General features: G+C 38.7%; 1 protein-coding gene across 1 annotated transcript; it reads right to left on the bottom strand.

Annotated features, from left to right (window-relative positions):
* Positions 1-3,780: 3,780 nt before the first annotated feature.
* LOC121412751 lies at positions 3,781-9,814 on the bottom strand. The gene is made up of 2 exons (XM_041605519.1): positions 9,406-9,814; positions 3,781-4,793 (listed from the first exon to the last, which is right to left on the bottom strand). The coding sequence occupies exons 1-2, from the start codon at positions 9,699-9,701 to the stop codon at positions 4,688-4,690; spliced, it is 402 nt and encodes a 133-aa protein (XP_041461453.1). The 5' UTR covers positions 9,702-9,814; the 3' UTR covers positions 3,781-4,687.
* Positions 9,815-15,019: the final 5,205 nt, after the last annotated feature.

Genomic DNA, 15,019 nt, shown 5'->3' with positions numbered 1-15,019 from the left:
TGCTGCAAATCTAATGCATGTTGACTGAAAAGCATTCTCTAACACAGGGCATCAGCCAACATAACTAAAACCAGTAAAGTTGTGCTTTGAAAATAATGAGATACGCCTTGGTAGTCGCTATTGTCAAAATACCTGTATGTTCTCATTAAGATGCACATTATCATTGGGCGGTGGATCTCGTTCGATCAAAAAAAAATGATAGCGTTGAAAGTCCATTTCTAATAGGTCCATGATTTAACCGACACATTAACAAGTGGTTGAGGTGTAAGATCATCATAATCAGTAAATCTGTTCCAGTTATGGTACTTCGAAATAAAATAACTCATGGCTTCTTGTTGGCTGCCATCCTTGAATATTAAGTTCGTCTGATTCGACATGACCTTGATGCCGCAACTTCATCTTCAATAGTTCTCACTGTATAGTGGTGTGTGAGAGAAGAGAGAGAAATATACACATTTTAATAAGGTTGTTGTGTATTTGGAATAAAAAAAGACTAATAATACAATAAGAAAATGAGAAAAAAGAGAAAGAGAAGTTAACGAGTAATACAAAGAGAGATTCGCATATAATAGAGGCTGGAGAGAAAGTGAGGGGAGAATAGTGAGGGGAGAGGGAAAGGAATAAATAGAAAGGGAGAGGGCGCGTTTACTCAAGGGGGGGGGGGTATTACACAGTGATAGGGTTGCAAAGGGCAGACAACTTTCTGGAGATCTTGGAAAATTTCCATGAAAGTTTCGGGAATTTTCAGCTGCCGGGAATTTTCTTTTTTTTTCACAAAAAGTGACAAATTATGTCTTTAAAAACAAAATTATAAATTGATGTCCTCAAATATTATATTTTCCATTTGTATTAAAACTATTCTTCATTCTTTAAATTGCCCAGGGTATGAAATATTTGTCAGACTGTAGATAAATACATTATAGTACATGTATCCTTTACAAGATGGAGCATTAAAGCTTTTCAATTTAACATGAAAAAAAAACTTTGCATTACACTATTTTTCATTTATTTTTCATTTTTCTTCCAATGTCAATAGTTTTTATGCCATTATATAATAACACGTGGAGACAATATTGCCCCAAACATATAGTCTGCACGCACAGACCCTTATTGAAAATTTGATCCATAAGTGGGTCTTCACACAAGACTAGCACAAATACAACTTACTGTTGAACAAAAGGATCTTTTGGAGTCATTGGCAGAAACTTTAGGCTGCATATTCAGACCAGTTTCCTCGAGGAAGGGTTCGCACTTGTTTACTGTGCAAAGCCTTCACTCGAGGTAAGGATCTGAATGTGCAGCCTACTCATTCCTTGTGTACTGAAGGCCTCTCGCTTAGGAAGCAGCAAGATTCTATGTGCTAGTTCTTGCGTGGATACCCACTTGTTGATCAAAGTTCCATCCATGGTCTGTGCCTGCAGACTAGGTATGCACAGCATACTAATCCCACCAGCGGCAATGGTACTGGCTTGAGTCTTCAAATGGGAAATATCAGGTCCAGGAACAAAATGTTACATTGCAAAATTATTTCTGAAATGCCCCCTCCACCCCCGAAAATATGGGGGGGGTGGCAAGAAATAGCAATAATGGCTGACTTTGAAAGCAATCAAGATGAATAATTTTTCACAATGGGAGAAAGAACATGCATGAAGTTTGTTGAACTCAAATGACCTTTGACCTTGATTGAGATTAAAAAAACTTATTATTAATTTCCTATTTTTTATGATGTTAAATGACAGTCTCATATCAGTTACATTATATTTGATCTACAGTATTTTCCAAATATCAAACAAAATGTTTTGTTCTGTTAATTGAACTGAAATCAACTTTAAGCTTGAACCAGCAATCTGTATTTATACTCATCAAATTAACGCCACAAACAGCACAAAGTTCTGACTTCTGCTAGGCAGAAATAAATGATAAATAATAAAAATGATGATAAAATGTTAATAATGCTACTAACAATAATGTTATAATTATCGTTAATATTGATTATCCTCATCTGAAAAAAGATTAGAATATCCAATAGGCATCATTGCATGAACAGTTTAAATATATCCCTTGTGTAAAGCATTTGCAGTGTACATGTACTGCCATCGCACGTAGCATTCAGCCACTCAAATACAGTGTAGTAATCAACTGTTACTTGAAATTCATTGAAATTCTGCATTGTCTGACTGTCTTAGCATAAAATTTGACTTTAAACTTGCTGACAAAGCACAATCAAGCTTCGTCTGCCACGGTAACCCTTTCCATTCCTGTATATAAATATCAGAAAATGTCTATTTTTTGAAAATTCCCAACATTCTTGAAAATTCCAGTAAATTGCCAAGAATTCCCTAAATTCCCAATAATTTCCCGTTATTCCCATGGAAAGTTTCCACTGCGAAAATTCACGGGAATTTTGCAACCCGACACAGTGACCTTTATATTAAATTCGATTCAATTGGGCATATGAATATGAAACAGGCCCAAGTCCTTAAGACGTCATTTCGAGTAAAATAAGGAAAAATAATGGATATTTTATTTTGGGCAATTAATGTAGGCCTATATTTGACGAAATTGCAACACATCATAAAACAAATTTAAGTATCATATGACAAATTAAGTGTATATTTTTTTGAGGAACATTAATGTTCACGATATTTGTGGGTGGGTTCTTTTGTCTGGTGAACTTGGGTTGCTTTACGAATCATATGGACTTGGGACATTCTTACATTTATATACGTGGTAGAATTCTGTAGTAAGTAATATAGGAATCAGAGGGGTCGCTATGATATGAATGTACGAAAAGCCCATGTCCTGGACTTGGGCTTTTCTTATACTCATACCAGATTTTCCTCCTTGACATTTCTGAGATGATTTTAGATTTATCATTTATACACAAAATGAGTCATTGTACTAATTTCCCATATATAACTCAATTTCACCAAAAATCAGACCTGTGCTGTTTTTATATCAAGATACTATATTAAATTCCTTATTCTATTTCCATTCGAAAAATAATGCTAAGTAATATAAATCAGAAACAATGTTACAGATGAACATTCTTACTTCGCAAGAAAAAATGCAATTTAGCATATAAATGGAAATAAGGGGGGGGGGGGGTAGGTCCACTAAAAGCAAGGCTTGTAAAGCGTGAACCCTCCTTGGAAATGAAAAAAATATATTATCGACTTATTTATGTATGCGTACATAATATAAAGGAAAACAAGAGAAGGAACAGAAAGATGGAAATCAGATTTATGTGTAAACATATTTTAAATCACTGACCAAATACAAAGCTAGTTACACAAAGAGGTCTCCGCTGAGAAGGATATATTGCCCAATTAGAGAGGAGAAAAAAAGAGAGAGGGAATTACAAGACAAAGAAGACAAGACATACCAAGATGCAGGACAAGACAGGATAAGAACATAATACGTAAAAAGAAAAAAAGGGAGGAAAGTCAGTTGAGTGGGGATTATTTATTAGGACAGGTAATTTTCGATTTAATAATAATAGTAATAATATTCCGCATTTATATAACGCTTAATACATCGGAACGACGTCTCTAAGCGCTTTACCGACATATTATTATCCCGGTCATCGGATCCTTGCATGCCCACATACAATGTATGCACCTTCTCCACTCCCTTGGGAGCATTCCAACAAGAGTTCCAAGACTCAATTGCTAGGCATACTACATATAGGCTTTCACATCCTACCGGGTACCCATTTAACACATGGGTGGAGAGTGGCAAAGTGTGGATTAACGCCTTGCCAAAGGACGCTAGGCCATGGTGGGATTCGAACACACGACCCTCTGATTACAAGGCGAGGGTCAGAACCGCTACACCACGACGCTTCCACTTAGCGTGTGTATAGTGAGTTCAGTAAACCAGCGTGTACCATGCTGGGAATGTATTCATTAATAGGTTCACAACGTGATCAGATAAATATATTTCATCACTGACTTAAAAGAAAAATTATGTTCGATTTCCAGGTACCGCATTGTAAGCTAACGATGTATTCTTTGCATCATCAGATGGTCTCCTTATCATTATGGTCAAGTGATCAAGTTCTTTGTTTAATAGTCATTTAGGTTCATGAAAATTTCAACTATGTCTAAATAACCATGATAATGTAAGAAAATAGCAGTAGCCGAGCTAGGGGTAAAATAATTTGGTTTCTTTATATAAAAGAATTTGATTTCAGGTATTTGTTTGACCGTTGATGTTTAGTTCATATTTTCATTCCTGTCTAAAAGAAAAGTATGGGAGATCATCTTAATTTCAACTTTTTTAAACACTCTAAACTTTAGTCAGCTCGTGTTATGTTTAACTACCCCCCCCCCCCCTTCTGAATGCAGATTTACAATGTGATTTCTCTAAGAATTCTCGACCAACAATAAATATATTGCTTCATTAAAAAATATTCGACGGCATACTTTCTATCAGAATATTGAATATATATAGGAGATTGGATGGAATAGCACAGTGCAAGGATTAGATTTATTTTTCATAATATATGGTTGTACTTCCGAAAAGTAACATTGATGGTCGCCTTATATTAATCACTGCTAAATGGAGACAGAAAATTCGCACATGAGAAACAAACAAGAAAAAAACGCAAATAATTCCTTTGTAATGGAAATCTGAATTACATATGTTGAAAAGCGACACGTTTCACAAAACGAGGTCACATGACTTACCCAACTGGTTTGCCACGTACTATCTCCACCTTTATTCTATGTTCATCATCGGAATCAATACTAGAATGATCCAATCTCTCATCAGTCCCACATCGTATGAATCTAAAAGTATTAACGTGGAGAGAAGACGCATTCGTTGGAATAAAGTATTTTGTGTGATATGGGGAAAGAGTGGGGTGTGGTGGTCGGGCTCGGCTCTCGGGAAAGCAAAGTAAGATCACCGGCAAACGCGGACACAAAACTATATTTACATTAAACATGGACTTACAATATATTGATATCATTTGTTGCAGTTTTTATGTATAAGAGATAAAATTGTTAACTACAAGGAAAATATATTGACATCAAGTGAAAGGAAATCCAACAAAATATAAACTAGCAAGGCACTGTCATTCTTAATGTGGAGAAGAGCATTATCCCATGCATGCCCATTGCCCATCGAAACAAATTGGAATTAAGGCAATACATGTATATCCAGTAATTCATGTATGAACATAATTATCGAGTAGGACCCAAACCATATCAAATTATGCATCATTGTGTAAGTAATACTAGTGCGGTTGCATATTGTAGACAGACATACCAAACATGCCAAAAGGGGGAATTAGCTTTCATAGCTTTTTATGTACGTATGGTATAACACAGTATGGCATACAGATAACGCATTTGAATTGTTTTTTTTTTCTACGGGAAACATTTATTGTATCTTATACACGGACTGCATACGCATGTCATCATATCATAGTGGCGGATCCAGAGGGGGGCGCCCCGGGCGCGCGCCCCCCCCCCCCCCTATTTTTGCCGGATTTTTTTTTTTTTTTTTTGATGGTTATATTTACTGGATTGGTACAATGTAGTCAATTTCAAGGGCTAGATCTAGTCAAAACTATATTTTAACTTACGCTCATGGCCTTTGTGTTCGCACAAATGCACCTCTGTCATACTGTATTGCAATATGTAAATTCCGGAATTCCAGGGCGCGCAAGTCGATTGGTTGGAAAGTTGCACCACTTGTAATCGGGAGTTGCAGTGCAGTGACCAGTGTGAAGATGTTGGATTGGATATCATTTTTTCCCGAAATTTTGTGTTTTTTGTAACATGCGTTTGTCCGTCTTTATGGCAAATACATGTAAATTGTAAGTAACAGATCGCGAGAGAAAGTGTCAACGATGCGAATGATGTCTATCCCCGAGATTATTCTTCACTCAAAGCCCTGTATCGGGCGCCACGTGCGCAGCATTATCATTCAGTTTCATTCTGCCTTGGTCATGTACGTTTTCACTGAAATGTATAGGTCAGACATATTTGTATTTAATGTAAACTAACTTTTACACTTTCTGGTAGATTCAGAGGCATATTATCCAGGGCGCCCCAACCATAGGCGGATCCAGGGGGGCCCGAGGGGCCCGGGCCCCCCCCCTATTGGCGGAGCAAAAAAAAGAAAAAAAGGGGAAAAGGAAGGAAAAAAGGAAAAGAGAGGAGAAAAGAAGGAAGGCAAGCATAAGAGGAGGAAGATGAGTGAATAAAATAAGATAAGGGGAATTAAGACTTGGAAATTATTTTTTTTTTAATCTTTCATGTCGGGATATAAAATTTTCGCTCGCGCTTTGCGCTCGCATTGCCTTTTAGGTGATATCTTGCTCATTATCACCCGTATCAGACATCTGAGCTGGTCACCGTATTGCCCTACATTTTCTTAATATCGGGAAGGGTAGGTATATTGTTTGTATTTTCCTCGGTCTCAATGTGCGCATTTACTTTGCATGCAGAGACGACGCAAAATATACCTTTGTATTTTCCCTGGTCTCACATCCGGGCATTTGTGGATGCGTATAAAGAGATACGCTTCATAAGGATCCGCGCACCAACAATATACGTCATAATAAAGACAACACTGGATCCGAGAGCTTGCAAGTACGTCATAATGGTAAAGTGCAGAGACTAGACCGATATTAACATGACACAATAGAACTCTATTTTTAAAAGAAATATCCCCATTATCATGATTTTTGCTCTAGATATCTGATTTGGATGATAATAAAAATATTGACTGGCTCTTCTTTCGGGGAACATCAAATATATTGCCCTTAAAAGACCCATATTGCCCTCGTCTAAAGACTCGGGCCAATATGATTCTTTTGCTGGCAATATATTTGATGTTCCCCTCAAGGCCAGTCAATATTATATAAATATGGACCTTAAAATATCAAATTCTGAAGTCAATATACAAAACATATTTCAGCTGGGAAATTGAACTTTCATTATTTTGTTTTATTCACAAATTGATTTTTTAAAAGTGTAAAAAATTCTGTTTTATGGTCTGAATATTAACAATTTCTGCTTGCGCTGCGCGCTCGCAAAATTTGATTTGTCAGGTACCTATTATTTTCCTGTATTCCATGAAGTTCTCAAAATATCCCTATTTAGGTCAGATTGTCAAAACGTATCAGCTAGCGCTGCACGCTTGCATTTTGATTAGTGAGTTATGTATATCTCAATATTAATTCTAAAACAAACTACTTAAAATCACCATTTGATGACAATTAATCATAAATTTCTGCTCGCGATTTGGGCTCGCATTGATAGATTTTAAACTCGTGCATCTTATGCATAATTACAAAAGTGCTTAAATGTCCAATTTTCAGGCCATAATATTAATAGATTTTGCGCTCTCATGCTTAGGAAGAGAAATAGGAAGATAGTCATCATTTTCTTATGATGACATAATGTCCTTATAGAATATCCCGGTCCTATGTCAAAACTCAAAGTAACAATAATTGAAAATATCAGCTGTTTTAACTGTGATCCTTCTTCACCTCACAATTTTTCCACAAAGTGCTTGCAATACAGAGCTTAAAGTGACCCCTTTTCAGATCTGAATATCATATATTTTTAGCTCGCGCTTTGCGCTCGCTTTATTGATTTTCATGGTAAAAAAAAGGTATTTAGAATACCCAAATTCTAGGTCGATATCTCAAACACACGTTTATTCAGATACGCACCTTGTTCTCCATTTAAATAATTATCCAGTTTCAGATAACAATATAAAAAATTGTCTGCTCGCGCTTTGTGCTCGCATTATTAATGTATGAAAATTTCCAATAGCTTAACCTTTTCATGATTTACAAAACATGAATAGAGTGTCCAGAATTTTTCCGCTCGCGCTTCGCGCTCGCATCAATAATGTTCAGTTTTTGTCTTATCCTTTCCACGATTACAAAAAGTGCTTGAAATTTCCATTATTCAGGTAGAAATGTCAAAAATTTCAGCTTGCGCTTCGCGCTCGCAATATTTGAATGTTGAAATATGTAACGTCTTCATGGCTAAGTTCAAGCAGTCCATAACAAATACGTTTTCGATCAGCTCAAAACGTATATAAAAATTTTCCGCTCGCGCTCTGCGCTCGCATTATTAATGTAAGGAAGATCCCCACTTCCTCATCCTTTTCATGATTTACAAAACTTGAATAGAGTGTCTCGTTCAGTAGGTCTAAATCACGAAATTTTTTGCTCACGCTTCGCGCTCGCACTAATCGTTTAGTTATATACCTATTCTGTTAAGTTACAAAAAGTGCTTAGAATTTCCATTCCTTAGGTAAAAATGTCAAAAAATTTCAGCTCGCGCTTCGCGCTCGCATTATTTGATTTTTAAAAATATGTGGTTATATATATAAATACATGGCTAAATGCAAGCAAGTCCTTAACAGTACCTTTTCCATCAGTTCATTTTTGTTCGCGCTTCATGTTCGTAATAATTATTCACTTGCATACACATCTTTTTTCAGATTTGTCCAGAATGTTCAAAACTTTTAGAAAAAAGTAAATAAGATCCCCCCCCAAAAAAAAAAAGCTCGCGCTTCGCGCTCGCATTATATAAATAATGATTATGGTATTATATATTTATGTTTATTCATAAGAATAAAGCTAAGAAGTGACTAATATATGAGTACCCCTTTAAAGATACCAAAAATCCCGGCAAATATCATATTCGAGTGGCCGATCGGGGAAAATATGGCTGAAAAAAAAATTCCGGGCCCCCCTATTGGCGAAGGCTGGATCCGCCCCTGCCCCCAACTAAGTTTCGCCGAAGCAATCATTCCAACGAATTATCAAGGAGCAAAATTGTATATTCTCAATCACCAGTCGACCCCACTCCGCAGCTATATGTCAGCGTAAGGAGCGAAGATTTTATGTGACGGGGGGGGGGGGAGAATAAAAATACTTTCGTGCAAGCAAGTGAAGAGCCTTTGCCAAATGTATGTTTTGAATGACCGCTTATACGGTGTGTGACTGGAAACCAGCTCCTAAATGAGTCAGTATGTGTCTTTTAGTCATGAAGTTACAGTGATTTAAGTGTGCATTTTTCTTCTAAAGGTGCTCTCAAAATACGACTTTTGGACATGATTTTTTGAAAAAGTCCTTGCCGTGGGAGGGGGGTATCCCCCCTCCCACACCCTCCCCCCGCTCGGTCGCTTCGCTCCCTCGCCGCTGGCGCCCCCCCTATTTCAAAATCCTGGATCCGCCCATGCTATCATATTGATTTGTATAAAGCATTGTCCATGGAGTTCCAAAAGGGGTTCTTGTTATAATTTCAGCAGTATATTAATTCTCCACAATAAAGACTTAACATTGAAATTTGAAAGTAGTGTACCTATCAACCGATAAACGCTCGTCATGGACCGACAGAGTATTAAAATAAACTGAATATATCATACCTTAGGGTCCTCACATGTTTGAGGTCGTCCGATGATCTGAAAGCTTGAATCATTCGTTCGGTCTTATTGTTGCCGATGTTCAGATCTCTGAATGTGACCTTGACAAGCTGAGATGAGACTTTGCGAAGTGCATTGAGTAGTGAAGTGGGATCATCGTGGAGAGAAGCCGGGTAATACTCATGCTCATGTGTTTGAATGGTGAACTCAATCGCTGATGGTAGATGGATCCTGTGGATGACGTCACATCTGGTCGTGCGCCGTACCTGTATCGTGATCCTCTTCACATTGTCAAACATCGAACCACAATCCTGCCATCCTTCTAGTACCCTATTAGTAACGGTCAGATCAGTCACAGTTGAGCTCGTGTTGCAGTCATCCTACAATAGATGAAAAAATAAAAAAAATAAACCTAAGAGATGACAAGACATCATACTAGTGGAAACATTATATTTATCACCATCCACATCGGCTGACAATATATAAGCATACGTATATGAAAGTATAATTACTCACACTTTGTCCATAAATGGAAATTGTGTACATGCCGTGCAAATACATAATTAAGACAACAGATTGATTATTTATACACAAAGTAATGTAACTTGAACAATATAATTTACACAATGGAGATAATGAAGAGAGAGAGAAATTATCTAAAATGCTAAAGAAGAAAAAAACATCCAAAACAAATTATCAATGAAGTGTTTTCTTTACTACGATTGTATTATTGATATTTTAATCATTTTTTTATGCATTGAGATTGTTTCCTAGTAACTTTTCCTGCACCCCATATTCAGAATATGCTTTCGAATTTAAAGGCTAAATTTACTTATAAACTAACATGTTCTTGCAAATTATTTCATGAATACGAACAGCGAACCTATAATTGCACATAAAATAAAACGAGACAAATGAAAGAAATAGCATAGCACTGATGATTTCATAAAAAAAGGATTTAAAATGAGAAAATTATGGCATAGATTTTTCTTCACAAAACACACCATGCGTAGCATACCGATATGCAAACGATATAGTCGATGCTCCTAATTCACTATCCATTTCGTAATTTCTCGTTATAATCAAACAATATTTTTTACAGTACAGAGACTCTACATCAAAGCAAAATGACGTTACAAAAATGACAATTTACCTTCATTACAGACAAATTTTGTTTTACATGATGAGAAATATATCAAAATACAATTGTAAGTGGGTGACTTCTTCGGTTTCCTCATCTGCTTGATAATTAAAATGTGTACATAACTATTTTATGAATTTGAGCAAAATCTCATTTGACATCCGATTTTTGAAACAAACTAGAAAGCTCGTTTGATTTTTATTTTCATTCAATGTAACCCTTCGAAGTGCAGCAAAATGGTATGCGGGCTTGGTATGGCTAGAAAACATAACGCATTTCTCTTCCACACCCTAGTACATTCATCAGTGCAATCACAATCTGTGGCTGAAAGAACTAAATATTTTGAGTTGGCCGAGCGTGGAAAGAGAGGCAAAAAAAACAGCGATAGATTGAAAGCAGCGAATAAATTTGTTTGCCTTTGTAATCGAGGAGCGATCATGTTGTGATTTTCATCTGTAATCCGATGTTCTTTTATTGCTATGTCGACGAATACATATACATCTCTTTTTGAGCCTGATATGCCCCCTAGTGTATCAAGATTGTAGTTTAATCATAACAGCTGAAATCAAAATTAGAATGGAAAAAAATAAACAAATCTAATTCACAGATCCCAATACAGAGGTAAGAAAACGAGAAATTGATTTGTACAGTGCGTCCCAGAAAAAACGAAACCGAGATTTAGCGATCATTTATCATTACTTAATCATTAAATAAAATAGACAAATGACCCACCAATTTAAAGCTTAGAATCTCCTTTTTTTATATGATATTACTTAGATTATTTCTCATTAACGCATGAGTGAACAAATACAATTTGAAGAAAGGATATAAAAAACTCATTTTTCGGGGGGTATCTGGGTTTAAAAAACAAAACCACATTTTCGAAAAGTTCAATATCTCCTCTTTAATTTGATACCTAAATTACATAAAATGGTCAAGAAATAACAAAGAAATGGTCATTAGAAATAAGGCTTGAATTTCAATAATTTCATAAAATGAAGAGCTTCTCCAGGCTGGCGTTCAAACTCACTCGACACTCTGTTTTGTTGATGATCAGCCATGCATTAAATATTTTGTTCACCATGCGAAAGCTTCTGTGGGAAACCGGTGAAAACACGTTTGTCTCATGAAATTATGGAAATACAAGCCTTATTTCAAATGACCAGAACTTTTTTATTTCTTGACCATTTTCTGTAATTTAGGTATCAAATTAAAGAGGAGATATTGAACTTTTCAGAAATGTGGGGGGTTTTTTGAAACCCAGATACCCCCCGCCAATGAGTTTTTGGTATCCTTTCTTCAAATTGTATTTGTTCACTCATGCGTTAATGAGAAATAATCTAAGTAATATCAGATGAAAGAGGAGATTCTATGCTTTAAATTGGTAGGTCATTTGTCTATTTTATTTATGATTAAGTTATGATAATGGATTTTAAAGACGGCTTGACGATTTAAAATGATTTATTAGCGGGCTAGCAAAATACACATTTTAGTTTGTTTTGATTTTGAAAGGGGGCGTGGTTGCCCGAGAAAGGGCTCGTGACCCGACCCGTAAAGGGCGGGGCAGCGCTTTTTGGCGCCCGCGCCAAAGAATTTGGGCACAATGCCAGACATTTGCCGCGGTTGAGCTATGCGCGGATAAAAGTGCGGGGAATGCTTCATTTTCGTTTTGGCTTTCAATGAAGAGAGATGACGGTGCATGTGTAAAGCGTGCTTACAAAATTTTTTGAAAATTTTCTTTCGGCACTGGCAACTAGGCCTAGGTGGCAGATATTTCGACATTTGTCTAGCTACCTATACCGGATATCTACACAAAGGATTCATACTTTTATTGGATTATACAGACGCTGATTTCAGTTTTTTACTGTCTTCAGACTTCAGCCTCAGGAATTGTTGCCGTAGAACTAAGACTAAGTTAGCTGTGCCGATTTGTGGACCTAAAAGATTCAGTTTGCAACTTCAGGATTGAATTTTTTCTTGGCGGTTCGCTTGATTGAACTTTGGAGGTGATTGCATCCAGGATTCATTGGACTTGGGCTGAGTGACGGAGCTTCGAGTCTAACTCTAGTTTCGCGAGTTGATCATGCCAAAGGTTAAGGCCAAGAAAATAACGACCGCAGGTGCGAGGAAGGGAGATGACACACCGAAGAGGAGGCCGGGTCGGCCGAGAGGTCCACGGGCGACGTCAACCCCCGCAAGTGTGGATCTGGGGCTGGGAGGCGGCAACAACGGGCCAGGAAGGAGCGGTGAGTTAAATCCCTCTCAGTCTCAAGTTGTCGATGTTGATGAAAAAAGTGGTAGGCCTAGGTCTAAAGTTGGTGATAAAATGGCAGAGCTAGATCTAGATCTAGTGGGGCGGGAAGGCCAGGCGCCCGTGGGCAGATCTATTGCTTGGCATGAGATAGTAGCTCAGGAGTCGGATACCGGTAGCTCGGGGCAGGCTCAGCCAGCAGTTTCAGTGCCGGCGCGGTCGGCAGGGGTAGCCGAAGATCTAGGCCTAGATCTAGTGGAGGTCGGTGTTGAGAGATCTGAGCCCCAGGCGCCTAGGCTTTCTGCCGTGTTGGGGGCACCGGAACCATTTATTAGCGCATGCGACCCACTAGGTGTGGAAGTGGCTATCTCACTGAAGGAAAAAATTTGGGCAAGTGAATATATAGATTTGGGAGTGCTCCTTAAGCATAATAATGCACGTGATGAGTTTGGGGCCTTGAGTGTAGGTGACACCACTTTGAGTTTGTGTCAATCGGGATCTGGTCTTGGTTTGCAACTTCAACCTCAATCAAAGGCTAAGAAAATCATGTCGGTAGAGCAGTGGACTTCGGTGTTTCTAGTATTTGCCTCAATTTACGCTGAGAAGCACATTGAAAGGAGCAGGGAGCTCATGAAATATATGGATTTGATAAGGCATGCAGCCCGTGCGTTTGCAGGTTATGGCTGGCGTGACTATGACACTCAGTTTAGGAGCAAGCAGGCGTGTTTACCCGGGCGATCCTGGGCGAGCGTCGACGCCGAGTTGTGGTTGATGCTGGTGGCCTCTAATGGTCCGCGGCAGCGCCACAATTTACCCCATGCCCCTCGCCATCAGTTCTACAGAGGGGAGTACGGCGCGAGAAAATCTTTTCCCTTCGGAGGAAAGGGACCCGGAGCCAATGGCACACCCAGCCGAGGCGTGTGCTTTGCCTTTAATAGAGGCAAGTGCATGCGAGGCAAAGCTTGCATCTATGAGCACAAGTGTTCCCGCTGCCAGGCGACAGGTCATGGGGCTAAGCAGTGTAGCCAAGGGCGGGCCGGTTCCAGTCCCGCTGGCAGTAAATAGGTCTACGGCTAGTGCGGTGTCGTCTATTGCTCCGACCCCTATTAAGTTAGCACGTTTGGTGCCCATGTTAGCTACTTATCCTAATCAGGAGCATGCTCAGTGCTTGTATAATGGTTTTAAGTTTGGTTTTTCATTACATTTTGAAGGGGACAGGGTCCCATTGGTTGTTAAAAACCTGAAATCAGCATTCGAACACATGGATACGTTGAAAAAGAAATTGAGGGATGAAATAGACTTAGGTAGGATAGTTGGGCCTTTTGTTGTTCCTCCCTTCGAGAATATGAGGTGTTCACCAGTGGGGTTGGTGCCCAAAAAGGCCCCAGGGGAGTTCCGTATGATTCAACATTTATCGGCACCCAGGGGAAATTCAGTTAATGATGGCATACCGGAGGGGCAGTGTACAGTAACATATTCGTCCTTTGATTCGGCGGTAGATATTGTGACGCAATTGGGGCGGGGTGCCCTTATGGGAAAGACTGACATTAAGTCAGCTTTCAGGCTCTTGCCTGTTCACCCAAAAGATTTTGAGTTGCTTGGGATGTATATAGATGGTCGTTACTATTTTGATCGTTGTTTGCCGATGGGCTGCGCAGTTTCTTGTTCCACTTTTGAATGTTTTAGTACTTTTTTAGAGTTTTGCGCGAGAAAAGTTGCGAAGTCGCAAAATATTGTCCATTATTTGGATGATTTCTTTTTTGCAGGCGGCCCTGCCTCGGAGGATTGCAGGCGGGCAATGCATTGTTTTGAAGCAATTTGCGAACGATTTGGGGTGCCCATAGCGCGAGAAAAAACGGAAGGCCCGACCACACAGTTGTCATATCTTGGGCTGGTAATAGATAGCGTTTCTCAGCAGGTTCGGGTACCGGAGGACAAAATTGAGAAATTAGTAGGGAAATTAAATTGGGCGGTACAGAAACAAAAAATTTCCCTAAGAGACATTCAGTCGATTGTAGGTAGTCTAAACTTTGTATGTAAGGCAATTGCTCCAGGGCGAGCATTCATGAGACGGCTCATTGACTTAACTAAGAGCGTTAAGCGTCCTTTTCACATGGTTAGGTTGACGAGAGGGGCTAAGGCTGACTTGCGGGTTTGGTTGGAGTTCTTGGCACATTTTAATGGTCAAGTTTTCTTCCGGGCTCCAGGCTGGTTTGGAAGCGAGG

The sequence above is a fragment of the Lytechinus variegatus genome, chromosome 4 (genome assembly GCF_018143015.1).
Source record: "Lytechinus variegatus isolate NC3 chromosome 4, Lvar_3.0, whole genome shotgun sequence".
Classification (NCBI taxonomy): Eukaryota; Metazoa; Echinodermata; class Echinoidea; order Temnopleuroida; family Toxopneustidae; genus Lytechinus; species Lytechinus variegatus.
Note: the sequence above shows the minus strand (reverse complement) of the source record. Positions and strands in the feature narration are given on the sequence as shown.